This window comes from Stenella coeruleoalba, assembly GCF_951394435.1.
Source record: "Stenella coeruleoalba genome assembly, chromosome: 9".
Taxonomy (NCBI): Eukaryota; Metazoa; Chordata; class Mammalia; order Artiodactyla; family Delphinidae; genus Stenella; species Stenella coeruleoalba.
Genome location: NC_137155.1, coordinates 85,389,555 through 85,417,361, shown reverse-complemented (window position 1 = coordinate 85,417,361; position 27,807 = coordinate 85,389,555). Strand labels below are relative to the sequence as shown.

Sequence of the window (27,807 nt, the reverse complement as noted above, 5' to 3'; positions counted from 1 at the left end):
GAAGATGAGAGAGAGACTCCATGCCGGACCAAGAAGTCATTTGATGAAATGCATTTTATCATCACCCCTTTGTGGGATCTTTCTAAGAACATTTCTCAGGAGAGTCATGGGGAAAAGATTGGCTACCAAATACCAGCAGTTTTCAGGCACAGATTTTCATGAGTATTTCTAAAAGAAGACTATCAAATTGCCTTTACTGGGTATTCCATAATTATCTTTTCTTCCCCATTCCACCTCCCCCGCCCCTGCACTTTGTCTTATTTGTATTTAAAAAAAAAAATTCTGGTATTTTTTAGTACCACACGAATGAATGCATTTCTGCAGTTGAGGAGTGAAACTTTTAAGTAGTCGTAGGGTTTAGGGGCATAATGCAGAAAAATGTTAATGAGTCATCAAATAAAGCTGGACATACATGATACTGCAGGGCCCTTGGTGTACTTGGCAGCATATGAAATGTGCCTTAGGTATTCAGGAATCCTGCACAGTATTTTCTAAGGGAGAGCCATTATACCTGAAAGCTAAGACTTTTCAATGTGCTTCTATTCACATGCATATTTCTATGCCAGCTCTTTCAAAAGGCCTTTCCTTTGAAATACAAAAAGATAAACATGTCTTTGAAATGGATAGGTGATCTCTTTGCCACTTTTGAAATCTTTCTCCATTTCATATCTGAGATTTTTTAACACCTAAATTAAGAATGACTTTTCTGTTCACCTGAGTAGCTTTATACGCATTGCCAGCACTTGAGAGAACCATTGTCACAGTTATTATTAACATCTGAGTTTGGGTACAAAATCGATGAAAGGAAATTAAAACTTGAGATAGGTGTTCCATCTGCATTGGATCTTATTTTTGCTTGAGTATTGCAGTTCATTGTTAGGTGACTTAAATAAATATGATACCTCCATGGTCAAAGAAAACCATGAATTTATCAAGTACTTACAGAGGTACCATCTATTGCTTAGTATTGAAAACACTACAGTATTTTAAAATCTCAAGACCTAAGGCCTTACAGCCCTGGATTTGCAGCATGAGACCTGGGCTGATTTGGTTATAGCGCTTACTACCTGTGGGACAATAAGCAAATGTATAATGTTGGTTAAGCATACCATTCCTTATAGGTAAAATGAAGACAGTAGCCTCTAACTTTACTTCCTCCTTGACTGGTTTTTATTGTATAATCAATTGATATAAATCATTGCTTCCTAGTCGTATTTGCTGTTGAGGAGTCCAAGTCTCCACTAGCCTCGCAATGGTTTTAACTCTTGCTTTGATGGAATTGTGTTCTTCTGTAAACGTGGAATCCGTAGAGCCTCTGCTCTTCTAGGGACTTTTTTTTGCTGTACGCGGGCCTCTCACTGTTGTGGCCTCTCCCGTTGCGGAGCACAGGCTCCAGACGCGCAGGCTCAGCAGCCATGGCTCATGGGCCCAGCCACTCCGCGGCATGTGGGATCCTCCCGGACGGGGGCATGAACCCGTGTCCCCTGCATCGGCAGGCAGACTCCCAACCACTGCGCCACTAGGGAAGCCCCCTAGGGACTTTTTTCGTATGACTATCACATCCCTCTGGATTATGAGGACTGGAATCATATAACTACTTAAATTTCTTTTTAAGTATTTCCCTCAGCTACTAGTACCTTGTCTTAGGAGATGGCTGTCAGTAAATATTTGAGTGAATAAAAAAATGAACATTGACTCGCTTAACAAATGGCAGAAGAATTTTAGAGACACCAAGAATAAATAGGGTTTTAACGTTCATAATTTAAAAGTTTTTCCCTCCTCTTTAAAAAATTAATACATATTATCTCATCTGTATTGGCCTTGTGGGTGGATGCACCTGTAGCTTGTGAAAATGCCAGGATTTTGTTTCTATTTCTTTGTTTTGGAGGAGAGCTGGTACAGTTTGGAACATTATGAGAAAATGGTTGTGTAACTGTCCTTATTCTTGAATCTGTTCACCAAGAACTAAACCTTAAAGGAATTTAAATATTTCTTCTCTTCTTTTCCTTCGTCCAGAGAAAAAAACGTAGCCTAAAACCAACTTCCATCCCTCTGTTGTATGGATCATCTGTTGCTTATTTTAGCTGTCCTCTGTGACAACTTGAGTATTTAAGTTGCTTTTCATTTTTCAATATTATAAACTCTGTGATGAAAAATTTTTTCCCTAAATCTTTATGCACACTTGTGAATATTTCAGACATTTCTAGAAATGAAGCTGAGTCGAAGGCATTTGAGACATGTTGCTGTAAATTGTACCAACTTACAGGACTTTGTCTGGGCCTCTCCATTCTCTTCCGTCAGGACCCCTTCCTTCCCTGACACTTCCCCTTCCTCTCAGGGAGTCACCGGTTACTCTGCTCTGCTCTACACTGGTTACTTCTGCTTTCGGAAGTGTTAGTCCTGTTCACCCCACCTGTTTGCTTGTGAGTCCCTATTAAGAAGTTAACTGACCGTAAGCTAAAGGGGTAATAAATGGATTAGCCTTGAGTTTCTCAACCTGAATTCTGAGGAAACAATCTCAGAAGGTCTTCAAATCTCTGTGAGAATCTTTAAAGTCTGTTTTCTGTTCTGTGATTTCTGTGGTTATTTCTGTAGTTAATGTAATCATATTTTCAGTCGGTAGGACCGCCCCACACGTTTGAGGAACACTAGGCTGGGCGACAGAACCTGCTGCCCCCGTGCATTTGCACTGTAACAGGGGGCTCTTGGAGGCACAGAGGACTGCGAAGCTGAAGGCAGTTCTGTTTGCTACTGCAATGGATTCACTGCTTGTATTTCTCTCCCCACTGGCCTTTAAAGACGTCTTCACCCTCCCACCCCTGGGCCTGGCCCGTGTTAGTTCTTCAGTGAGCTCTTCTGAATGAATGAATTTGAGGGCTGGAAAAGAAGGTGAAATGGGTAAGAAAGAGCATCCAGGGGAGCACCGATTCTTAGTATAACATTGTGTGTGAAGGAAGAACTAAACAGAGTTGATGATAAAAGCAGCTTGTGTCCGTCTGCTCCTCTACAGTAAGGATTACTGTTAACAGCTTTCCTTTTAGCCCACGGTTTTCAAGAGAACACCATGTGCGTGAATGCATGCCCATGCACATGCTGAGCAAGTGCAGGAGAGTTTGCATGTTAGATTTATAGAGTTCCCTTCTGTGGGAGACAGGAGACCCACTAGGGTGAGGTGTAGTGCAAGCCTGAGCTCAGCTGGCAATACATACGCGATGCTGTCTGGATAGAGCCATGCAGTGCGTGTGCTCTTAAATGTGCACGTGGTAGCACCTTGTTGAGCCCTGCACAAGTTAAGACTGATGACCTTGAGAATGACTGTGTTACATTCCTCAGCGAGAGCTTCCTGCACTGGTAACATGCAGTGATTTCAGAGTTTCTATATGGGTCTTGCAAGACATCATGTGATAACCCTTCCGATGACTGAATTTGCTGTCTCATGGTTGTAGAAGGGTAGTGAGATGCACAACTGTGTCAAGAGCAGAAAGGCCTTAGGTGTGTAATAGAGAAGACTGAAAGGTGAGTGTAGAAGGGTGGATACTGTTTTATTTCGGCTAGAAGAGCTACAAACAATAGGAAGATTTGAGACCTCTTACTGACATTATTATATAAAAGAAAAAGTGAGAAAAATGAATACCTTATAATTAGGATAAGTGGGAAACCTCCATTTAAGCGAAGTTAATGGGAGCTGTGGGTGGGAGAGGGTCAGGCAGTCACTTTCCCAGTAGTTTCTAGGTAAGTAACCTTTCTTTCATGATACCAATTTGCGCATAATACCTGTTGGAAATTGAGGCATAATTTTCTTATAAAAATGATACAAGCCCACGATGAAAACTTAAATTGTTATAGAAGGCTATTAAATAAGAAGGAAAAGTATCTCCTCCTCAGGTCCCCTTTCCAGGGGTAACACATATTCCTTGCAGAATATTTCAGGGTGTGTGCGTACATATACATCATATACTCATCATTTTATAAAATACACTGTCCGAATTGTCTTACAACTTCGTTTTTCGTACTACTTGGATCTCTTTCCATCCATATCAATACAAGTAGTAGATCTCTCTTATTTCTAAAGGGGTTAGAATAAAGTTTTGCAAGTGGAGAGAATTCTGATAAGAAGCTTGAATTCTGACAAAAAACCTAGAGAAATTAAAAGGAAATAAAACCACAACCTACTTAAGAACTGAATATGAAGGGTAGTTAGGTACTTGAGAGAAATACAGGGCTTTAGAGACTCATTAGAAAAACTACTTCCTAGAAATAAATAAAAGATCACACTATATGTGGTCCTATAGCACTATGATTTTTTAATTATACACTTATTTGTGTGATTTTTAAATTTATGTCTGTCTTCTCCAGTATGCCACAAGCTCCATAAAAGTAGGGCCAAGTATCTTGTTTGTTCACCGTCCCATTCCAAATTCCTGGCCTAGTGTCTGGCACAGACCTTCAGTATTTGTAGAATGAAGAAATGAACAGATAATAGGAAACTTAGACTGCCAAATGAGTGTTTGGTGCAGGTGTTTATTTAAATTGCTCAGATGAAGAAACTGAGGCGTGAGGTAATATAACTAATACAGCTTGTGTATTATTGCAGGGCTGTCAATGAATGTAGAATTCCTATTCTGATTAGAAAACTAAATCAAGAAAAAAAACCCTTCAGACTCTAATTAGTGAAGTTTCTAAAGTGCCGGCAATAAAACTAGAAATGCCAGAAGAAGCTCTGAATAGCTGTTTCTTTATATGAGAAATAGTAACGATGGAATGAAAGTGTAATTACAAAAGCAGTTTATTAATTTTGCCAAGGTACCCAGGAGACAGTGGGGTTTTCATGAAATGTGGCTTCTTAGAGATGGTAAGATTTGATGCTAGAGGTAAGCATAGCTTTAAATTTTTTAATTCTTTCTGTTCTGTGTCAGAAAAGGAGAGAGGCAGAAGGAAACAAATTTCTGATGTGTAGAAGCAGAGGATTCCACAAAGGAAAGGAGAAAGATGCTCCTACTGGGTCATTGCATTTGACTTTATTAAATTATTCATGAGGTGTACAAAAAGCAAACATATCAAGGCATAAGGAAGGTCTGTTCCTCATTTATTTGACTCTCGATATCATAAAAATGGAATAGCTTAAATTAGGAAAGTTTTTGGTTTGGGTTTTGTTTTTCTTTATTTAATGAAAGTCTAGAAGTGAGCAGTCCAGGGCTGGCACGGTGGCTTCAGTGTCATTAGAGCCCCAGGCACTTAACCATTTCACTCCTGTGTCCTCGTACAGGGTTTCCCTCTTTAAGGTGGACTCATATTCCACGATGGCTGCTGGAGCTCTGGCCATTGTATCTACATTGCAGATTAGGAGAAAGGAAAAAGGCAAAATGGCTGAAAAGATTCCCTGCCAGGTGAGGTCAGCTGTCTTTAAGCAGCCTACCTGGAAGTCCCACACAACAGTTCTGCTTATGGCTCAGCCTAAATAGAAGCGAGCTGGGGATTTTAGTTTAGTTGGCTATATATCCAGCTTAAAATGGAGTTATCTAAGGAGGAAGGAGAGATTCTGGGATAAGCTAGTGCTGATAGTCTTTTCCACAGGGAATCTTCATTTGTCTTTACTGTGGAACCTAGTAGGGTTTTTGATTCATTAGAAACTGCTAAATTAGTAATTTATTATTGATCCCCAGTGATATGGACTTGAAAAAGTAGGGCTGAGAAAAAGTAAGATACACTTATAGATGTACACAAATGGTTATAAGCAGATATTTAGGGATGCTCAGCATAAATACATAGTCTTGTAAGTTTATTACTTTCACAAAACAAAACATTACTCAGTGTTAGAAAAATGGAGATGAAGTTTGAATCCACCTACTTGATGGTCATTATTCAGGTTCATGCGTAGTTGTTTAGGTAAATTAATGGGGACCCAGGCTCTGATGGATTGGCCAAGGAGCCAGGGGCTGTTGGCAGTAGTATTGTGATGGAGAACCACTGTCTTCCACAGGGAGAAGCCAGGCTGTCTGCCAAGAACTGACCTTCCATTGTCCCGTTGATGCAATCACCCTGAAAGATAAGACCCTCATTTTGTGTGTTAAAAAGTGAGACTTAGTTTAAATAACCCAAACCATTCCTTGGTGTGCCTTTAAGAAACAGAATCCTGAATCTGATATACTGTGCATCTGAGCCAGTGTTGGCAATTTGCAAGCTATTTAAATATTAGCTTTGATTTTCCTGTCTTGTAGACAGAATTCTCCTGAGCCCCAGGGGAGTAGGGGGAGGGAAAGGGATGAAAGGAGAGAGTCCAGGAACAGTGGAATCAAGGGCATGGGTCTGAGGAGTGCCAATAATGGAAGGTTCTTCAAGATGCCAACTACTCTCTATTCAAAAGCCACTTTTCTCACTGAGAATTATCAAATCCCTTCCCCTGCTCCTGCCCATCTGTAACAGACTTCTGCGTGTACAGGAACGCAGGGAAGGCAGAACTCAAACCTGCCAGTAGGCTCACTGTTAGAAGGTTTGCCAGGAGAAATACTGAAATCACTTGATCAAATGAACTTAGATGATTAGTGATTTCTTATGTTTTTAATTTAATTTTATTTATTTTTTTATACAGCAGGTTCTTATTAGTCATCAATTTTATACACATCAGTGTATACATGTCAATCCCAATCGCCCAATTCAGCACACCACCACCACCCCAAACCGGTTCCCCTGCCACTGCTTTCCCCCTTTGGTGTCCATACGTTTGTTCTTTACATCTGTGTCTCAATTTCTGCCCTGCAAACCGGTTCATCTGTACCATTTTTCTACGTTCCACATATATGCGTTAATATACGATACTTGTTTTTCTCTTTCTGACTTCCTTCACTCTCTATGACAGTCTCTAGATCCATCCACGTCTCAACAAATGACCCAATTTCGTTCCTTTTCATGGCTGAGTAACATTCCATTGTCTATATGTACCACATCTTCTTTATCCATTCGTCTGTTGATGGGCATTTAGGTTGCTTCTGTGACCTGGCTATTGTAAATAGTGCTGCAATGAACATTAGGGTACATGTGTCCTTTTGAATTATGGTTTTCTCTAGGTATATGCCCAGTAGTGGAATTGCTGGATCATATGGTAATTCTATTTTTAGGTTTTAAGAAACCTCCATACTGTTCTCCATAGTGGTTGTAACGATTTACATTCCCACCAACAGTGCAAGAGGGTTTCCTTTTCTCCACACCCTCTCCAGCATTCCTTCTTTGTAGATTTTCTGATGATGCCCATTCTGACTGGTGTGAGGTGATACCTCATTGTAGTTTTGATTTGCATTTCTCTAATAATTAGTGATGTTGAGCAGCTTTTCATGTGCTTCTTGGCCATCTGTATGTCTTCGTTGGAGAAATGTCTATTTAGGTCTTCTGCCCATTTTTGGATTGGGTTGTTTGTTTATTTAATATTGAGCTTCATGAGCTGTTTATATATTTTGGAGATTAATCCTTTGTCCGTTGATTCGTTTGCAAATATTTTCTCCCATTCTGAGGGTTGTCTTTTCGTCTTGTTCATTGTTTCCTTTGCTGTGCAAAAGCTTTGAAGTTTCATTAGGTCCCATTGTTTATTTTTGCTTTTATATCTGTTACTCTAGGAGGTGGATCAAAAAAGATCTTGCTGTGATTTATGTCAAAGAGTGTTCTTCCTATGTTTTCCTCTGAGTTTTATAGTGTCTGGTCTTACATTTAGGTTTCAAATCCATTTTGAGTTTATTTTTGTGTATGGTGTTAGGGAGTGTTCTAATTTCATTCTTCTACATGTAGCTGTCCAGTTTTCCCAGCACCACTTAATGAAGAGACTGTCTTTTCTCCATTGTATATCCTTGCCTCCTTTGTCATAGATTAGTTGACCATAAGTGTGTGGGTTTATCTCTGGGCTTTCTGTCTTGTTCCATTGCTCTATGTTTCCATTTTTGTGCCAGTACCATATTGTCTTGATTACTGTAGATTTGTAGTATAGTCTGAAGTCAGGGAGTTTGATTCCTCCAGCTCTGTTTTTTTCCCTCAAGACTGGACTGCTTTGGCTCTTCAGGGTCTTTTGTGTCTCCATACAGATTTTAAGATTTTTTTGTTCTAGTTCTGTAAAAAATGCCATTGGTACTTTGATAGGGATTGCATTGAATCTGTAATTTGCTTTGGGTGGTATAGTCATTTTCACAATATGGATTCTTCCAATCCAGGGACATGGTATATCTCTCCATCTGTTGGTATCATCTTTAATTTCTTTCATCAGTGTCTTACAGTTCTCTGCATACAGATCTTTTGTCTCCCTAGGTAGGTTTATTCCTAGGTATTTTATTCTTTTTGTTGCAGTGGTAAATGGGAGTGTTTCCTTAATCTCTCTTTCAGATTTTTCATCATTAGTGTATAGGAATGCAAGAGATTTCTGTGCATTAATTTTGTATCCTGCAACTTTACCAAATTCATTGATTAGCTCTAGTAGTTTTCTGGTGGCATCTGTAGGATTCTCTATGTATAGTATCATGTCATCTGCAAACAGTGACAGTTTTACTTCTTCTTTTCTGATTTGTATTCCTTTTATTTCTTTTTCTTCTCTGCTTGCCGTGGCTAGGACTTCCAAAACTATTTTGAATACTAGTGGTGAGAGTGGACATCCTTGTCTTGTTCCTGATCTTAGAGGAAATGCTTTCAGTTTTTCACCATTGAGAATGATGTTTGCTGTGGGTTTGTCATATGTGGCCTTTATTTTGTTGAGGTAGGTTCCCTCTATGCCCACTTTCTGGAGCGATTTTATCATAAATGGGTGTTGAATTTTGTCAAAAGCTCTTTCTGCATGTATTGAGATGACCATATGGTTTTTATTCTTCAATTTGTTAATATGGTGTATCACATTGATTGATTTGCATATATTGAAGAATCTTTGCATCCCTGAGATAAACCCCACTTGATCATGGTGTCTGATCCTTTTACTGTGCTGTTGGATTCTGTTTGCTAGTATTTTGTTGAGGATTTTTGCATCTATATTCATCAGTGATATTGGTCTGTAATTTTCTTTTTTTGTAGTATCTTTGTGTGGTTTTGGTATCAGGGTGATGGTGGCCTCATAGAATGAGTTTGGGAGTGTTCCTTCCTCTGCAATATTTTGGAAGAGTTTGAGAAGGATGGGTGTTAGCTCTTCTCTAAATGTTTGATAGAATTCATGTGTGAAGCCATCTGGTCCTGGACTTTTGTTTGTTGGAAGATTTTTAATCACAGTCTCAATTTCATTACTTGTGATTGTTCTGTTCATATTTTCTATTTTTTCCTGGTTCAGACTTGGAGGGTTCTGCGTTTGTAAGAATTTGTCCATTTCTTCCAGGTTGTCCATTTTATTGGCATAGAGTTGCTTGTAGTAGTCTCTTAGGTTGTTTTGTATTTCTTCAGTGTCTGTTGTAACTTCTCCTTTTTCATTTCTAATTTTATTGATTTGAGTCCTCTCCCTCTTTTTTCTTGATGAGTCTGGCTAATGGTGTATCAATTTTGTTTATCTTTTCAAAGAAGCAGCTTTTAGTTTTATTGATCTGTGCTATTGTTTTCTTTGTTTCTATTTAATTTATTTCTGCTCTGGTCTTTATGATTTCTTTCCTCCTGCTAACTTTGGCTTTTGTTTGTTCTTCTTTCTCTAGTTCCGTTATGTGTAAGTTAGATTGTTTATTTGAGATTTTTCTTGTTTCTTGAGGTAGGCTTGTATAGCTATAAACTTCCCTCTTAGAACTGCTTTTGCTGCATCCTATAGGTTTTGGATTGTCGTGTTTTCATTTTCATTTGTCTCTAGGTATGTTTTGATTTCCTCTTTGATTTCTTTGGTGATCTCTTGGTTATTTAGTAACGTATTGTTTAGCCTCCATGTGTTTGTGTTTTTTACGTTTTTTCCCCTGTGATTCATTTCTAATCATATAACGTTGTGGTCAGAAAAGATGCTTGATATGATTTCAATTTTCTTAAATTTATTGAGGCTTAATTTGTGACCCAAGATGTGACCTATCCTGGATAATGTTCCGTGCACACTTGAGAAGAAAGTGTAATCTGCTGTTTTTGGATGGAATGTCCTATAAATATAAATTAAATCTATCTGGTCTATCGTATCATTTAAAGCTTCTGTTTCCTTGTTTATTTTCATTTTGGATGATCTGTCCATTGGTGGAAGTGAGTTCCCCACTACTATTGTGTTACTGTCGATTTCCTGTTTTATAGCTGTTAGCAGTTGCCTTATGTATTGAAGTGCTCCTATGTTGGGTGCATATATATTTATAATTGTTATATCTTCTTCTTGGAATGATCCCTTGATCATTATGTAGTGTCCTTCCTTGTCTCTTGTAACATTCTTTATTTTAAAGTCTATTTTATGTGATACGAGTATTGCTACTCCAGCTTTCTTTTGATTTCCATTTGCATGGAATATCTTTTTCCATCCCCTCACTTTCAGTCTGCATGTGTCCCTAGGTCTGAAGTAGGTCTCCTGTAGATAGCATATAATTAGTGATTTAAAAAAAAATTTCTATAGCTCTTAAAATTGTTGTGGTAGAGAAAAGTGAGGCTCTCTGATTCTGTGTAATTCTGTAAGAAGACAGGAAGGTTGTGGAAGCATGAACTCCTTTTGGCCTCCTGATGGCATACAGTAAATGTCTGTTTCAGGGCTTCTGGACCTGGAATTATATCCACGCTGCATTTGCAACATTAAATCGTGTCCTCAGATGCTTAGCTTTCATATTGGGGGAAGCATACTTACCTGCACCCAGCTGATTACAGATTATAACATAGTTCCTGGGCGAGTGTTATAACAAAAAGTGTAAATAAGTCAGTTCTGAATCTCTCTACTTAACAGTGGGAATGCGCTTATTGACATTGACAATAGGAATGCTTTTATTGGTGTTTGTACACATTAGACCTTTGTTTGAAATAACTAGCCAGATAGAGTAACGCTTGTGTTTGGCTGGGTATAGGAGGGATGGAGACTGACAGTTGGTGGTGGTAATTATACATCAGCTTAGAGAGAGGAGATGCACACCTTCGGTCAGTCTGCTCATATCCAAGGTCAGACTTGTTGCTTCTCCCATTCACTCTTCTAACATAAGCAGAGTCACCACCATCTGAATGGACAGTGCGTAGGAGTATCAGTCTCCTCCGAGAAATAGTGTCAGGCCACCAGAATTGTACCTCAGTATGCTGTGTTGTGTAGCATTTTATAAAAGAACTGATAAGGGCTAGTTAACAAATTTTTCTTGTGACCATTTTGATTTGTTCTTTTCTCATATGATAACAGGTGTGATCATATTAGTTATAATAGAACAGAAATAAGATTCCGAACGTGAGAAAATATTGGAAGAATAATGTGTGCATGTTTTCTTTTGATCTAATTTGGATCTTGAAAAGATGCTTTTTGAATCTAGCAATGATGTGTGTCTGTGCGCGTGCATTTTAAAATACACTTTTAAAGAGAGACTTTGAAAATGGAAAATGGCAGTAGACGACGCATTCAAAAACTTGGGCCACAGCCATCCCATAGAAACTTGGGAATGATACCTGTTCTTCTTGATTCCCATTTCCTTCCTATACTGTCTAAAATCTTTGTCCTTGGATATCAGAATACCAGATGGGTAAATCCCCCCACCCCCCAAATTAGAACTTTAAGGGAGATTGGAAAGAAATATTAGAATACTTGCATGTAGAAATCTACCACACTGTTTTGTGCATGATTTTGTGCTGTCTCTTCAGCTGTCTGTGGCAGGTATGATAAATTGGCTCAATAAACACCAATTGCAGACGCTGTCCTTCTCTTTCTTTACTCTAGCAGTGAGAAAACAGAACTACTCAATTTCCCAGACTCTTTTGCAGCCAGGCTTGTGCATGATATATAATTCTGGCTAAAGAGATGTGAGTGGAAATCTCTGGAGAGGCCTTCTCTTCCCTTATTTACCTTCTTCAGAACATGGGCATGATAACTGGAGGTGTGACAGCTATCTTGAGACCATGGGGACAGTGCTAAGGGTGGCTGAGAAAGGAATACAGAAAAGGGCCTAGTTATTTCATGATGTCCTTAGCACCTGTATCAGCCGTGGTTTCTAATGTCTGGATTTCTTATTACACGAGAAAAACAACTCCCTTACTCACTTATGCTACTGTTTGTAGCTTAAACTATTACTGTACTGTTCCTGCAATTGAACACAATCCTCAGCAATATCCACTTCCTTTTTATGTAGCAAAGCAGACTGAAGTGTTTGCCATTTGGTAGGAAACACATAATAAATGTAGTAGTGCACCTTTTCCATGTTGTCTCTATCCCGTCCTGTTTTAAATAAGAGCAAAAGTTGGAATGCAGTTTAAGATGCATAGGTCACTCTAACATTATTTCAGTAAGTTTTGTGTGTCATGTAGACTGAGTGCTCTAAGTATAATGATTAATGGGACAAGATACCTGCTTTGGGGGAACTTACGGGCTAGCTGGAGAGATGAACTTACGGGCTAGCTGGAGAGGTGAACTTACGGGCTAGCTGGAGAGGTGAACAAGCATTGCTGGTACAGTGTGGCAAGTGCTTTGATACAAGTCTGTGGTGCTGTGAGAGTACAGAGAAAGGGCACGAATCAGTTCAATTTTACTGTATAGGAAACCACCCCCAACTTAGTGGCTTCAAACAGTCACCGTTTATTTACCTCATGATTCTGCAGGTGTGTCACCAATTTGGGCTGCTGTCAGCTGGGCAGTTCTTCTGGGCTTGGCTGGGCTCACTCTTGCTGAGTTGGCTGAGGTTTGGCTGATCTAGGATGGCCTCAGCCGGGAAGACTTGTAGTCTCTCCTTCTCCAGCAGGCTAGCTTGGGCTTATTGATGTGGCACCTGGGTAGGGTTCCAAGAGAGACTCCTGGGTTTAGAACTGGCACTTCATCGCGTCTGTCACAGTCTGTTGGCCAGAGCAGGTCACAAGCACAGCCTGGATTGAAGGGGTGGGGAAATAGACTTCACCCTTTCATGATGAGGGAAGCTATAAGGTGTCACCAAAGGACATGAATATAGAAAAGAGTAAAGAATTGTGACCAGAGACTTCCCTGGTGGCACGATGGTTAAGAATCCGCCTGCCTGGGCTTCCCTGGTGGCGCAGTGGTTGAGAGTCCGCCTGCCAATGCAGGGGACCCGGGTTCGTGCCCCGGTCCGGGAAGATCCCACATGCCGCGGAGCGGCTGGGCCCGTGAGCCATGGCTGCTGAGCCTGTGCATCCGGAGCCTGTTCTCTGCAACGGGAGAGGCCACAACAGTGAGAGGCCCGCATACCGCAAAAAAAAAAAAAAAAAGAATACATACAAAAATGACCCATAAAAAAATGTTGCTCTGAGATGGGAAAAGTTGCACATCAAGAAGTGCAGGATTGAAACAGTGTTTGGACTTTTCTTTAAATCAGCATTGCACATGGACCATTTAAGGTGATTTTGTTCCCTCAAGATGATCCATGATAAAAAGGTTCCATTAGGAAATCAGTTTGGGAGTCCTCATGAACGGTATTTCTCATATTGGAGGTTTACAGTGCATAGTAAAAAGGCCCTGGGAAGTCCTGACATTAAAGTACTTTGCTATTTAATTTAGTTAATTGGATTTCATTGGGATAAGGTCAGAAGTTATTGGTTTGATTTTTATATGGGCTAGTTAGTGTCACCATATGTGTGTATGTATGCGCGCGCACACACACACACACACTTTTTTTTTTTATTTCTTACATAGCCAGTAACATTCCCAACACTGCCCAGCTATTGTCTTTACAGTTCCCGTTTATCTTAAGGAACAGAAAAACAGAACAGATGAGCAATGTAATAAAAATTCAGTAATGTTTGATTTAATGGAAGAAAAGATTTTTGTTTTTAAAAGATTTAAATTTTTGTTAAAATGGGTTTTTTTTAAAATGGTTTTGAAAAATTTACCAAACACCGTGTACTTTTTTTTTTTACTGTTTAAATAATGTTCAAATAAATTTTAATAATGGGTAGCATTCCTATAATGCTCACCATATGTTATCCCAGGTACTATTCAAAGAGCTTTTAAAAAAAAATTATTTAATTAATTAATTTATTTTTGGCTGCGTTGGGTCTCCGTTGCTGTGCACGGGCTTTCTCTCTAGTTGTGGCGAGCAGGGGCTACTCTTCCTCGCGGTGTGCAGGCTTCTCATTGCGGTGGCTTCTCTTGTTGCAGAGCATGGGCTCTAGGCATGTGGGCTTCAGTAGCTGTGGCACGTAGCTTCGTAGTTTTGGCTCTCAGGCTCTAGAGCACAGGCTCAGTAGTTTTGGCGCACGGGCTTAGTTGCTCCGTGGCATGTGGGATCTTCCTGGACCAGGGCTCAAACCCGTGCGCCCTGCATTGGCAGGTGGATTCTTAACCACTGCGCCACCAGGGAAGCCTCAAAGAGCTTTTTATGAGTTATTGTATTTGATTCCCCAAAGAGTCCTGTTGGTCCTTATTGTGTTGTTTTTTTAATTGCTCTGAGTAAAGTTTTAATGCATATCAGGTCATCATAATAAAAACATGTTTTTTTTGAATTGAAGTATTGTTAATTTACAATGTTGTGTTAGTTTCAGGTGTACCACAAGGTGATTTGGTATACATATATATATTTATGTTCTTTTTCAGATTCTTTTCTATTAGGTTATTCCAAAATATTGAGTAGAGTTCCCTGTGCTATATAGTAGGTTTTTGTTGATTACCTCTTTTATATATAGTAGTGTGTGTATGTTAATCCCAAACTCCTAATTTATCTCTCCCCCCCCCCCCCGCCCCCACTATCTCCTTTGGTAACCATAAGTTTGTTTTCTGTGAGTCTATTTCTGCTTTGGAAATAAGTTCATTTGTATCATTTTTTCAGATTCCATATGTGAGTGATATGTGATATTTGTCTTTCTCTGTCTGACTTACTTTACTTAATATGATAATCTCTAGGTCCATCCATGTTGCTTCAACTGGCATTATTTCACTCCTTTTTATGGCTGAGTAATATTCCATTGTAGATGTGTACCACATCTTCTTTATGCATTCATCTGTTGATGGACATTTAGGTCGATTCCATGTCTTGGCTGTTGTACATAGTGCTGCTATGAACATAGGCGTGAATGTGTCTTTTGGAGTTAGCATTTTCTCCAGATATATGCCCATGAATGGGATGCAAGGTCATATGGTAACTGTATTTTTAGTTTTTTAAGGAACCTCCGTACTCTTCTCCATAGTGGCTGTACAAATTTACATTCCCGCCAACAGTGTAGGAGGGTTCCTTTTTCTTCACACTCTCTCCAGCATTTATTATTTGTAGACTTTTTTGGGGGGATTTATATATTTATTTTTTGCTAGGTTTTGCTCTTTTTTTAAAGGGTTTTGAGGAGGAATGTCAAGGCCGCTTACAGAAGCTCATTCTCTCACTGCCTGAACTGTTTCTTTCTTTTTCTTTTATATTGGAGTAGAGTTGATTGACAATAATGTGTTAGTTTCAGGTGTACAGTGAAGTGATTCAGTTATGCATATACTTGTATCTATTCTTTTTCAAATTCTTTGTCCATTTAGGTTGTTGCAGAGTATTCGAAGAGCTTTATACGAATTATCATATTTAATCCCCCAAAGAGTCTTGTTGGTCTTTAGTGTTACCCTGCCCTTTTCGCAGATGGTAGACAGCTCTTGTGTTGCATTCTACAAGGGTGGAGCTGTGACTTGTCAGTCTGGCTCCAAAGTGCATGCTCTTTACCACCTCGCTGTTCTGCTAAGAATCACTCACCTAAGTGCAGAGTGTCGTGGACAGCATATTCATGTGTTTTAAATGAAACGTTTTAAAAGTTATCAATGGAGCATTCATTCACCCTAACTCAGTTTGTTGCCTGTGTATTTAGTAACTGGTTCCTTGTGCCTTAGATGGAAGATATTTTGATACAGAAAATGAAAATGCCTGTTGTTTCCAGTGATGCATTGTCCTCTAATATAGGTGACAGAAACATCTCCCAGATCTAGAATGATGTTATTTTGCAGATAGTTCACCTCCTACAACTCCTTTCACTTATCTTTGACAAAAAAATAGATAAGCCTTTAATCAAATTTTTGATAGTGCTAAAATACTGAAAGATACTGTCATTCTACTTTGAATTTATAAGATCTACCTTCTCAAAGAGAATCTTGGTGGAAAACATGTTTTATGCTTGTATCAAATAAGAATTCATGTTTTAAAGGAAGCAACTAATGAATTAGACTTTTAATATTTGATTTAAATCACATTTACCTGCCACAAGTTCATATTACTGCTGGACAAAACATGTCAAGTATTTTTCTTGCCATTGATGGAGCAGGAAACTATGCAGAATGAATATGAATGAAGAATTTTTGAATTTTAGGTTGTAAAGGACCTCACTGGCATAGAAATAATGTGGCCGTGTCCAAAGCAGTGATCATTCATTGAAAGGCCCCCCTGTCAGATCACGGGCACCTTCCTCTACCTCTTCTTTTTGAGTCTCTTTATTTAAGGTCATCTCACCAGGTTGTTTCTCTCATATCACTTGTCTACAATGCAACAGTGTTTGGAGGGTGTGTGTCCGTATATATATCTCCATCTTCTTTGAAAATAGCAGTGTGGATGTTACTTATTAGAAACACTGACCACACAGGTCTTAAAGTTTGACTATTATAGAAAATGATCAGACAAAAATACAATTAATGTAAGTATGTACTACTACAAACTGTAGGGTTGGTTAACCAAATAACCACAAATTTAGTTATAAGGATGACATTAAAGTAACAATAATTTACAATTAGTAAACAAAAATAGCAGCATGTACAACCTATGGCCATCTCAAGACAACACAGATAACGAAAGCAATGCTTCTGAAAATTACGGTACGTCTGCTGCCTGTGAGTACCAGTTCAGAGGAAGAACATTGCAGCAGTGGAAGGCAAGAGTCAGAGCTCTTGGGCAGTTTTGGGTCCATCAGTGACTTGTGGACAGTACCAGTAGACTCCCTAATTTGGAGCATCTTTGTAAAAATTATAGCTATATTCAGTTGTGGAAAATAGTTTTGCCATAATTCTTCAAAAACACTGATTTTTCACTTTGAATGGTATGCTAAACAGTAATTTTTATTATCCTTTCATTGTTCTAGAAACCCAGTAGTGTCCAAACTTAGTGTGTGTTCAGAGTCATTGAGATGCTTCTGAGCTTGCAGCTTCTGGGCCTCATCCTCAGAGGTTCAGGGTGTGGCCCAGGAGTCTGCAGTTTCACAAGCTCTGCAGATGGTTCTGAAGTGGATGGTCCCCATTCCTTTTACCAAGGGCTCACAAAATAGAAGGGCAGGAGTTGGGGCAACTTCCTGAAAACCTGCATCTGGAGCTCAGGCAGCCCCTGAAGGGGCATCTGAAACCACTCACCCCTTCCCCCTTTTTCCCAATCCTTGCAATAGCCCGTCTGCCTCTTCCTCCCGACAGTGGACAGTTAGGTGTTTACGGTGATAAAGCTTGACCTGTGTAGCTGGAGGGAGGTTCCCACAGTGCAAACCTAGGCTCTCTCAGTTATTGACAGTGAATAGGGGAGGCGCGCGTGCTTTGCCTGACTCAGGTCTGCCCTTCTATAGCTCCATGTTTACCTCCTTTTCCATATTTCTTAATCAGGCTGTAGGGAATTTACACTTTTCTAAGAATAGCTACCCACTCTTTGAAGATTTTTGTGTTTGAAGGCTTTTCCTCTGAGGCTACTGTTTTCATTATTGAGCAAGAGAGTCAATGAAGATTGTCATTATTATCAGTAAGGTCTAAATATGCAATAATGTCATTTAAAAATTAATGGGGCTTCCCTGGTGGCTCAGTGGTTGAGAGTCCGCCTGCCGATGCAGGGGACACGGGTTCGTGCCCCGGTCCGGGAGGATCCCACATGCCTCAGAGTGGCTGGGCCCGTGAGCCATGGCTACTGAGCCTGCGCGTCGGGAGCCTGTGCTCCACAACGGGAGAGGCCACAACAGTGAAAGAGGCCCATGTACCGCAAAAAAAAAATAAATAAATAAAAAATAAATAAAAATTAATGCATTGTTAGAACACCACAGAAATCCTTGCTGCAAACAATGGATGCAAAAAAACTGATGGCAAAAGTTTAAGGTGAAACAGTGTATTTGCATAATCTCAAAGAATCTCCTGTAAAATATTGATTACAACAGGAAAAATAGTAACTTTGCTATGGAGAAACCCTTAGGCACCACTTTAATCAAGTGGTCAAGATCAACAGCACCAGTAAAACGATCTGTTGATGTAATGTAATGTAGCCCGGGATGCAATGTGTGGGGAAGGGCACGTCACTTCTGTGGTATCCTTCCCTATAACCACAATAGTGTTAGTCTAATTATGGGAAAACATCTAACAGGCCCAAATTGCACATCATTCTACGAAACATCTGACCAGTGTTCTTCGGGAGTGTTGAGGTCATAAAAGAGAAGGCAAGACTGAGGTGCTGTCACAGACGAGAGGAGACAAGAAAGCCATGAGAACTGAATGCCACACAGGGCCCGGGACTAGATCCTGGACTAGAAAAAGAAGGAAATTTGGAAAAATACAAATAAAGTCTGTAATTTAGTTGCTGCTAGTCTCTAGTATTGTGACATTGTTAGTTTATTAGTTTTGATAATTGTACTATGATCATCTAAGGTGTTGGCATGAAGGGAAGCTGAGTGAAGTATATACAGGATCCTTCTTCTATTTTTGCCCCCTTTCTGTAAGTCTAAAATGATTACATAAGACAAAGTTGAGGAAAAGGTACTTTTGTTTAGTAACGTGTAAACACTCTGCAATAGCTTAGCATTTAAGAATCTATCTCCACTCAGCTAACCTCCTCTTCAGCATGTATTCCCCACACGTACTTTTATGTTCTAGTTCTACTAAAGCATTTGTTGTTGTTAGCACCTTTGGGGAGTGAGGGGGGAGTAACACAATTTTTGTATGTATCACAAAGTATTTACGACCAGTGTAACAACTGGATAGGTACCACACCTTATTTTTGAAAATGTGACAGTGCAGTGAAGTCCCCCTGTTCCCTTCCTTTATGGCACTCTGCCCCTCTCATCCTCTTTTACCACCCACACATAACTGCCACTACTTAGAGATAATCCATAGAATTTGCTCTTTACTGATCCTGTTTCATTATTTGCCCTTTTTCATCCAAAGTAACATAAATTGCATTGTACTGTATCATATCTACAACTTTCTTTTTTTGCCCCACCTGTATGTCTGATTCATTCTTTTTCATCACTATATATAGATAGGTATCCATTTTATGAATACCCAATATATATTTATCCTTTCTCCTGCTGGCAGACGTATTGGGAATGTTTTTGGTTTGGGGTTTTGTTTTGTTTTTTGCATAGTTGTTCATTTTTTAAAGTATTTTCTCAGGTCAAAAGAGATCTCTACTTTTTCTGAACTCCATTAACATTGTGTACCACTTTTAACTTAATATTTGTGACCTTTTATTTATTTTTTAACTTTTTTTTTTTTTTAAACCCCACATTTGTTTATTTATTTATTCTTGGGCTGTGTTGGGTCTTCGTTTCTGTGCGAGGGCTTTCTCTAGTTGTGGCAAGCGGGGGCCACTCTTCATCACAGTGCACAGGCCTCTTACTATCGTGGCCTCTCTTGTTGCGGAGCACAGGCTCCAGACGCGCAGGCTCAGTAGTTGTGGCTCACGGTCCTAGTTGCTCCGTGGCATGTGGGATCTTCCCAGACCAGGGCTCAAACCCATGTCCCCTGCATTAGCAGGCAGATTCTCAACCACTGCGCCACCAGAGAAGCGCTGTGACCTTTTATTATAATTATTTTTCTTTTCTCCTGTAGCAGATGGAAAGCTTTTTGAGGATCTAGTTCTCCAAGATGGACTTATTGGGATAATAAGGATTTAATTTTGTTGAATGAATAAGTAAATACTTAATGAATTAAACACTGTCTACATATAGATGTTGGGCATATTTGTGTTTATTTTCTTAGTTATATGGTGTTGCCTCTTGGGGACTTTTCTTTGTTACATTTATGCAGTGTCAGAAAACTGGTCACTGAGCTAGAAATATGGAGCATAAATAAGCCTAAAACTTTAAGAAATTATATTCTAGGTTTGCAGGCATCACAGGTACAGGGTTTTTTTTTGGTGTGTTTAACATTGAAGGAGAAAGTTTGACAAAGTTAGCAATTTAATCTACATTTGGCATTACAGAGCAGAAGGGAGCTCTCTATATTATGGCAGAAGTCTTGCTTTTGTGTATCATTCTATATTGATAATTTTGAATTTGTACCCAGAATGGAATTGCCCAAATTAGTTCTTTTCTTCCAAAATTCTTTTATTTGGATGTTAATCTTACCCTGCAAAAACACTGAGCAGGTTTCTTAGCTCTCTTGCCTATCTTATTTGATTTCTACAACAGTTTTGGCAGAGATAAGCAGGGCTAGTATCACCCATATTTTACAGATTAGGAACACTGGAACTGAAGCTGGGGGAGGTTTGTTTGCTCAGGGTCACTGAACAGAACCAGAGACCAGATCTTTCAGTCTGGTCCCAGACGTTACAGTTTCAGTGTTTAAAATGAGCAAAAATATTTTGTTTTGCTGGCATTTTAATAGATGATTCAGTAACATAATGCCTGTTTGACAGTTCATCATAGTAATGTGTGGAGTTTCTCATCATTGTTAGTGGTCCATTATAACTGCCTTTTTGCTGCCCTCTTTGTTAGAAGCGTTCGAAGAAAAGCTGAAACCAAACATTGCAAAAGAGCGTGTCATGACTGGTGTGTATTTTAAAGGAAAGAAAAACCTCATAAGTGGAACTGATACGAAGGAGTGACACAACCTAAAGTTAAAATATCGGAGGAGACAAATGGCTTTTTGATAGCTCGAGACCTACCAATGAATTAAAACTTCTCGGCATATGGACTGGTGCAGTTCATCACTCACGTTGCAATCTAAAAAATGCAGAAGCAGTACACGTAAATATTGTCTTCATGTCAGAAATACACCTTTGTGTTTGAAAATGATAAAAAATTACAATCGATCCTTACAACTGTTCTGTTCATCTTTATTGATCAGGTGCAAGAAAGATAAATCGCAGCCCAAATAAGATTATAGTAAATGTTAGCATCGTAGGGGACTCTAGGTTGATAGAAAGCCATTCATCATCTCAAATGGTGACCTGTCCATTGCTCCAGCCATCCTGAGTCTGCTGTCTAATCACATACCTATTGATTTTATCTACATCCAACAAACCTGGATGTGACTGTCATTGGGCAACCCAGATTGTTAAATGCAAAGGGGTCACTGGTGTGAAGAGGATTTCATTTTCATTTTCTTACCAACCAACAATGATTTATTAAAAAATAAACTACCCTAAGTCATGCATGTGAAACCTGAGTGATTAGGGAATGAAGGGGCACAGTAGACTGCATTTTGGGGTCTACTGCATTTTGTTCCTTTGCACTATGATGCATTTTGCAGGGTATTTCATGGAGTCTGAAGACTCATAGGGTCATTTAGGCCACCCTCTGCAGTAAGACAGGTTTCACAGTAGCTAGCCAGAATGGATCATTTTTAATTTTGCTGCCCCAGGAAAGGCATTACTTTGCTCTTACAACTTGATTTATGTTGCTTATGTGTTCATTCATGTAATATTGAAACATTTTTTAATAAAAATTACCTAAATCTGCACCCCTGTTCTTACTGATTAATTTGTTATAAATGTTGATGCTCTGTGGTCATATGGAGATGATAGAACAAACTCTGCTCCATAAAGAATCCATCTTGAGGATAAATGTACTGTGTAAAAAGAAATGATCCTTTCATATCCTAGGTGGAACACTGGAATAATAGGCAAGTATAGTGTGTGAATATCATATTCAATCAAAGTGTCTTTTGATCTTGCAGTGGTGGATTCCAAATAAGGGAGATCAAAATAATCTTTCAAAAATGTGTTAGGAATTTTCTCAGAAGGATCAAATAATGATGAATTACAAATGTGAACATTTACTCTTTAATTACAGCCTGTATACCGACAACTATACTGTTATTAAATGGGTAGCTTTACATGTATTTTTGTAAGTATTCATGCTACCATGCAAGAAATCTTTCTCCTACTGCTTGAGTGGCCGACACAAGATTTTATGTATTTTTTTGAAATCATAGGTCTTGCACACATTTTGTCCTCTTGGATACTGAAAACTCTGCTATCGATCTTTATCCGCAGAGCTCAGAGTTCTACAAAGTCACCACTGAGCAATACCAGAAAGCTGCTGAGGAGGTGGAAGCAAAGTTCAAGTAAGTTTTTAATAGTATTATCATTATTTACCCTCTTGACAAGATGAAAATACACCTTTATTGCTCTTTGATATGTTAGCCCTCTGGAATACTTGGAAATGTGTTTGGATCCATGTTGCTCTAGTGGAATTCAAATGCAAGGAATGGGCATTTGGTGACTGTGTTGCAACTCAATTTTATGAACTCAGGGGAAATTGAAAGCAATGGTGATAGAATTTTCATTTGGAATATTATATAAGATAGGATACCATTGATTATAAAGGTGATGTTAAATTTCTATCTCTATTAATAGAAACACAGAAATCATTCACTTGTGTATCATAAAATGGTGGGCATGTCCAACGGGTATCTGCCTTTCTCCCATTTAAGCTTTTTTCATTTCTTCACATGTACCTTGACAGCATTTAAATCACAGACTTTACCTTGCCCTTGATTATGAGGGTGATGTTAAATTGCTACCTGTGTTAATCCTTGGAATGTTTAAATGAATGTTCTGTAATTGATGGATCAAAGTGTCTGTGACCCATAGCCCTGTACTTTCCCTTTGCTTCCAGTGCTCACATTAGGTCAGAAAACATCATTCAGAATTTTCCTGAGTGTATAAATAGTTCTGTTGTGTAACCTCTGTTAGTCGCACTTGTGCAAATTAGTGAAGCACAGAAAGGTGCTGTGACAGGTTTAGTTGAAAGAGTGCATTGGGCTCTGACCTCCTTCCTTGGCATGTTTATAAACATTTGATAAAATGATTAAACCCTAAGGCAGAATGTTGTTACTTTCTGCTATAGTGCAGTTTGTGTGGTAATGGATATTGGTGTTATTTTAATGTTGATTTAAAAAAAGACTTTTTAAAAAGATGGTTTGAGGTATCTTTAAATAGACAAAAACCTTTAGTCTTCCTTAGTGAATTATCTCTTTAGGGGCAGTTGGGAAAGGCCTTCTAAAAATGAGCCATAAATCTCACTCTTAAAGGTTAATATGCTATCTTTAGAATTTAGATATGGTATTGGATAGACTTGATTTTAAAAGGCACTCTACATATGTATTCTCAAAGTTAGGTTTTTATCCTTCCCATTAATGTTAAAGCAATGTTTTTTAAACCTTTGGTCTCTGTACCTTGAGAACCTTTGACTTGGCACCCTGGGTCTTTCTTCCTTGTAAGATGATAACTATACAAATAACTAAAATTTAAGTTAAAGGAGATCAATTCTAACTAGAATGATCTATGAAGTCATTATAAAGAAGATGGTATTTTAGTTGAGGCTTGAAGAGGAGTATTGAATAATGAGGAAGGAAAGGTATTCAAAACGAAAACATCTTCAGTAGTTGGGTGACAAACTAGTTAAGAGCAGTGGTTTGATTCACAGAGACTGGTGCGAGATACAGCTGGAAAGGTTGGTAGGGTCATTCATTAGCTGCTGGGCTAAGAAGTTGGTCTTCATTTAGCCAGAAGGCATTGGAAGGTGTTTAACCAGGTGAGTACCCCAATTTCTGTTGCCCTTTAGGAATTAGTCTGATAGTTGATGTGAGGTTTGATTGGAGGTGTGCGGGGGGGAAAAAAAAGCCAGAGATACCAGATGAGATATCGCTATAAGTGAAAGAGAAAAGGAGGGGATGGATGCAAAAGTCACTGAGAGATTAGACATGAATTAGTGATGAATTGGTGTACTGGTTTGCTAGGGCTGCCACAGACTGACTGGCTTAAACAACAGAAGTTTGTTTTCTCACAATTCTGGAGGCTGGAAGTTCAGGATCAAGGTGGAAGCAGGGTTGGTTTCTCCGGGGGCCTTTCTCCTTTGCTTGCAGATGGCTGTCTTTACATGGCCTTCCTCTCTGCATCTGTGTCCTAATCTCCTTCTCATATAAATCACATTGGATTAGGGCCCATCCTGATGACTTCATTTTAACTTACTTACCTCTTTAAAAATCCTCTGTCCAAATTTGTTTTCTGAAGTACCAGGCATTAGGACTTCAACATAAGAATTTTGGGGGAGACACAGTTCAGCCCATAACACTTGGATAGAAGGGATAAAGGAGAAACAGAAATATGAGCTTAGTTTATTGGAAAATTGGTGGAAGCTGAATTTCATAGAGAGAGAAGTCTGATTTTAGATGAAAAGAATTGGTTTCTCTTCTGAAGCCATGCCCAGCTGCCAAGTCATTCAGCCTGGGCTAGCCTACTGCAGAATGGGAGGCTGCATGTAGCACAAACGTAAAAGTCATCATGACTTACCTTCTGCAAGACAGCATGGACCTGTAGTTTGGACTTAGTTTTAAGCAGAGCCTCAGCAGCATCATTCTCTTTTATCTTTAGAAGGTATTATTCTTTATTAGGTCCTTCTCCAATCTGGTGTAGTAAACAGTTTGGCCTTTCCCAAAGTGAGCTCTGGCCCTTGTACCTAGCTCCTGGGACAAACCTCTAAACCCTTGGAATTTCCCAAGTGAAAGAAATGTCTTATTATTTATGATGGGCCCCTTATGACGTGTGGTATCAGCCCGGTGCCAAACACTGAATTCAGCCACGGGGCAGTCAGGCAGGCAAGAATGTGTGATGAGGCTCCAGTGAAGCTCAGGACACTAAAGTCTGGGTGAGCGTCTCTCGTTGATACTACTCTGCATTTGTTACACAGCGATACCAGGAGGGAAACGCATCCTGAGGACAGTGGGAACATTGCATCTGGAAACCCCTCAGACTTTGGTTTCTTTTCCTTTTGGCTGATTCTCTGTATCATTTCCCATAATAAGCCATCACTCTGAGTTTAATAGCTTTAGTGAGTTCCGTGAGTCCTTTTATTGAATTATCAAAGCTTAGGGTGGTTTGGGAACCCCTTGAACTTGCAGATGATACTAGAAGTGAGGACAGTCTTGGGGACTCTGCCCTCAGACTTTGCAGTTTGGCTAACTCCAGTGCAAACAAAAACCCAGGAATTTCAAAGCTAGGTTTTTCAGAAAGTGACTTTCATTATATCATTTTTTTCAGCTACTACCTGCTAGCCTGAGCTTCCTAGAATATCGTATTTTGGTTTGCATTGAGTTGATTAGTGTCACACCAAGGAAGTGATAGTGCTTTGGATGTAAGAGATGTTTACCATCTTTGAAGACACAGAGATTCCTCAACGGAATTTTGTTTCTCCTTAGAAACTTGAGCACCTCATATAATCATGACATCTTCAGTCTTTTGCAAGGCAGAGTACTGTATTCTTTCCATTGCCTGGCAGAGCTGAACTCAGCAGTTCCTCTTGGACAGCAAACTCTGAAGGACTTTGAGGAGGATTTAGTTAATTTTATGTGATGGAAGGATTCATTTGGATACATCTTGGTTACAGGAGATGGAAGCTTTTTAAATTGCAATTTCAAGGGCACTATTATGCACCTGATAGGGTGGTCACATAAAATCACTGTAAAGAGAAAGAATAAAGAATGCTCCGAGCATTTGAGGCCACATGTGATGAACAACAGTTACATTGGGGCATCCTGCAGGATAGCTAATGGAATTATTTTAGGGAGGCTTAAATATTAACTCACACTTCAGTCCCTCACTTTATAGTTTGGTGGTAAACCAGTAAAACACTTTAGATTTATTGGAATTTTCCCCCCTATTTTATCAACACATCATTCATTCATAGTGCTTCTATGCAACATGCCCTCCCCTGCATTCTGAATATACAGCCATGAAGGAGATAGGTGGGGTCTTATCAGCGTGGAGCTTAGAGCTCGTCAGAGGAGGGCAAGAATAAGACAGATTTAATAAACCAAAGCTTTTTAAAAATCCACAGTTGGTTCCACTGTGATAATTGTATCCCTAATAAATATCAAATTATTAAAACTTACTATTTCTTTTTTCAATGGAAATTAAGTAATTTGGGATCAAGAATGTGTGCTGTTTATTTTCCTGCAATAACTTTTTCCCCAAAATAGCTTTAAAATTTTGGCTATAAAACCCAAATCACTGGGTAAACCCAGTGATACTTGTATTTTTTACATCTAGCTTTTATTCAAGAGATATACCTTTTCTTTTCCCAGCTCAACTGAAACAGTCATTATAAGCACTTCATATCACCTTTATCACCCTTTGTTATTAGCTGTTAAATAGAGCAAGTTATGGTGTTAGTTCTGAGTTAGTTACATGGCGGTAGTACCATGTTATAACTAAGCTACTGAAAATTATGTTCAGTATTAATCCTTATATTCTAACTTGTAGGTAATTAAGCGAAATGTTATATTAAATGTTACATTGATAGCGCTTAGCACAGGTCTAGCACAAAGTAAATGCTCAATAAATATTAGACTTTTTTTATTATGTATTATTATTATGATATTATTATTTTATTATCATGTCCAACTCATGTTATGAAACTATGCACCATAGGGGAGATTTCTGTATCTGGTTCCAAACGAAATCTAGATGATGTTAAAACTTCCCCAAAGAACATTAGGGAGAGTTCTTACCCTTGGGGAGCTCACAGTCCAGCCAGGAGACAGCATATAAAGCTCTCATGACAGGACGGCCCCAAAAGGGATGTGTGTCAGAGCTGTCAGGATGTATAGACAGAATAAGGGGTGTATGGACAGAGTGCCACAGGGGCTCTGTTTGTTAGTCAGCATCAGAATCCAATTGCCTCAGTGGATTGGGGTCAATATACCACACCCACATAAAGGAAATGTTACCATAGTGTTATGTACACACAAATTGTTTTCAAAATATAAAAACAAACATCAAGCAAATGTAAAGCAAAAGGCAGTGTAAGCCTTGTGAAGACAATGTAATATCAAACAAAAGCATTTCAAAGACGATTGATCTTTCACTCCCATGTTTTCCTTTAGATAATTCAGTGGGCAGTTCTACCTTCCCTAAAAATATATATGGGAAGTGACATAGATCTCTCAAAAATATTTTGGACTGATTTTATTAGAGGTATAACTTTTCAACTTGGCTTCAGTATCTTTGAAAGATGAAGCACTCGTAAAGGAGTATGGTTCTGTGCAATTGGATGTGAATACTGGTAATGCTCCTTTGTGTGCCAGATGTTAGGAGGGGTTTTCACTTTTTTTTTTTTTTTTTTTTTTTGCGGTACGTGGGCCTCTCACTGTTGTGGCCTCTCCCTCTGCGGAGCACAGGCTCTGGACGCGCAGGCTCAGTGGCCATGGCTCACGGGCCCAGCCGCTCCGCGGCATGTGGGGTCTTCCCGGACTGGGGCACGAACGCGTGTCTCCTGCGTCAGCAGACAGACTCTCAACCACTGCGCCACCAGGGAAGCCCCTCGCTTTTATCCTTGAACGAAGTTGTTGAAACCTGACTTACAAATTTAGGCTCATGGAAGAAGCCTGGGTTATCCTTGCAATGTATTAAAAGATTAGTTACCCTGTGGAAGGAGTTTAGGTGATTGTAGAGCATCTGTGGAATGCTATGCAAAACTCTTACAGATAAAATGGCTTTTTTAAATATCACTATATAGTCAAAGGTTTGCTTCAGTATAAAATTCTTTGTCTTTAAAATGTTCTTGGTTTTATTAGGGTTTCAC

General features: G+C 39.2%; 1 protein-coding gene across 7 annotated transcripts in view; it reads left to right on the top strand.

Annotated features, from left to right (window-relative positions):
• CHCHD3 (coiled-coil-helix-coiled-coil-helix domain containing 3) overlaps positions 1 to 27,807 on the top strand; it is a 538,892-nt gene that overhangs the window by 206,668 nt on the left and 304,417 nt on the right. For all 7 annotated transcript variants that reach the window (XR_013829655.1, XM_079931113.1, XM_079931114.1 and 4 more), the window contains exon 6: positions 22,218 to 22,288. Coding sequence is in view for 6 of the 7 variants with exons in the window: in XM_079931113.1 (XP_079787239.1) it covers positions 22,218 to 22,288 (71 nt within the window). In the remaining variant the exon portion in view is untranslated. The remainder of the gene's footprint in view (positions 1 to 22,217; positions 22,289 to 27,807) is intronic.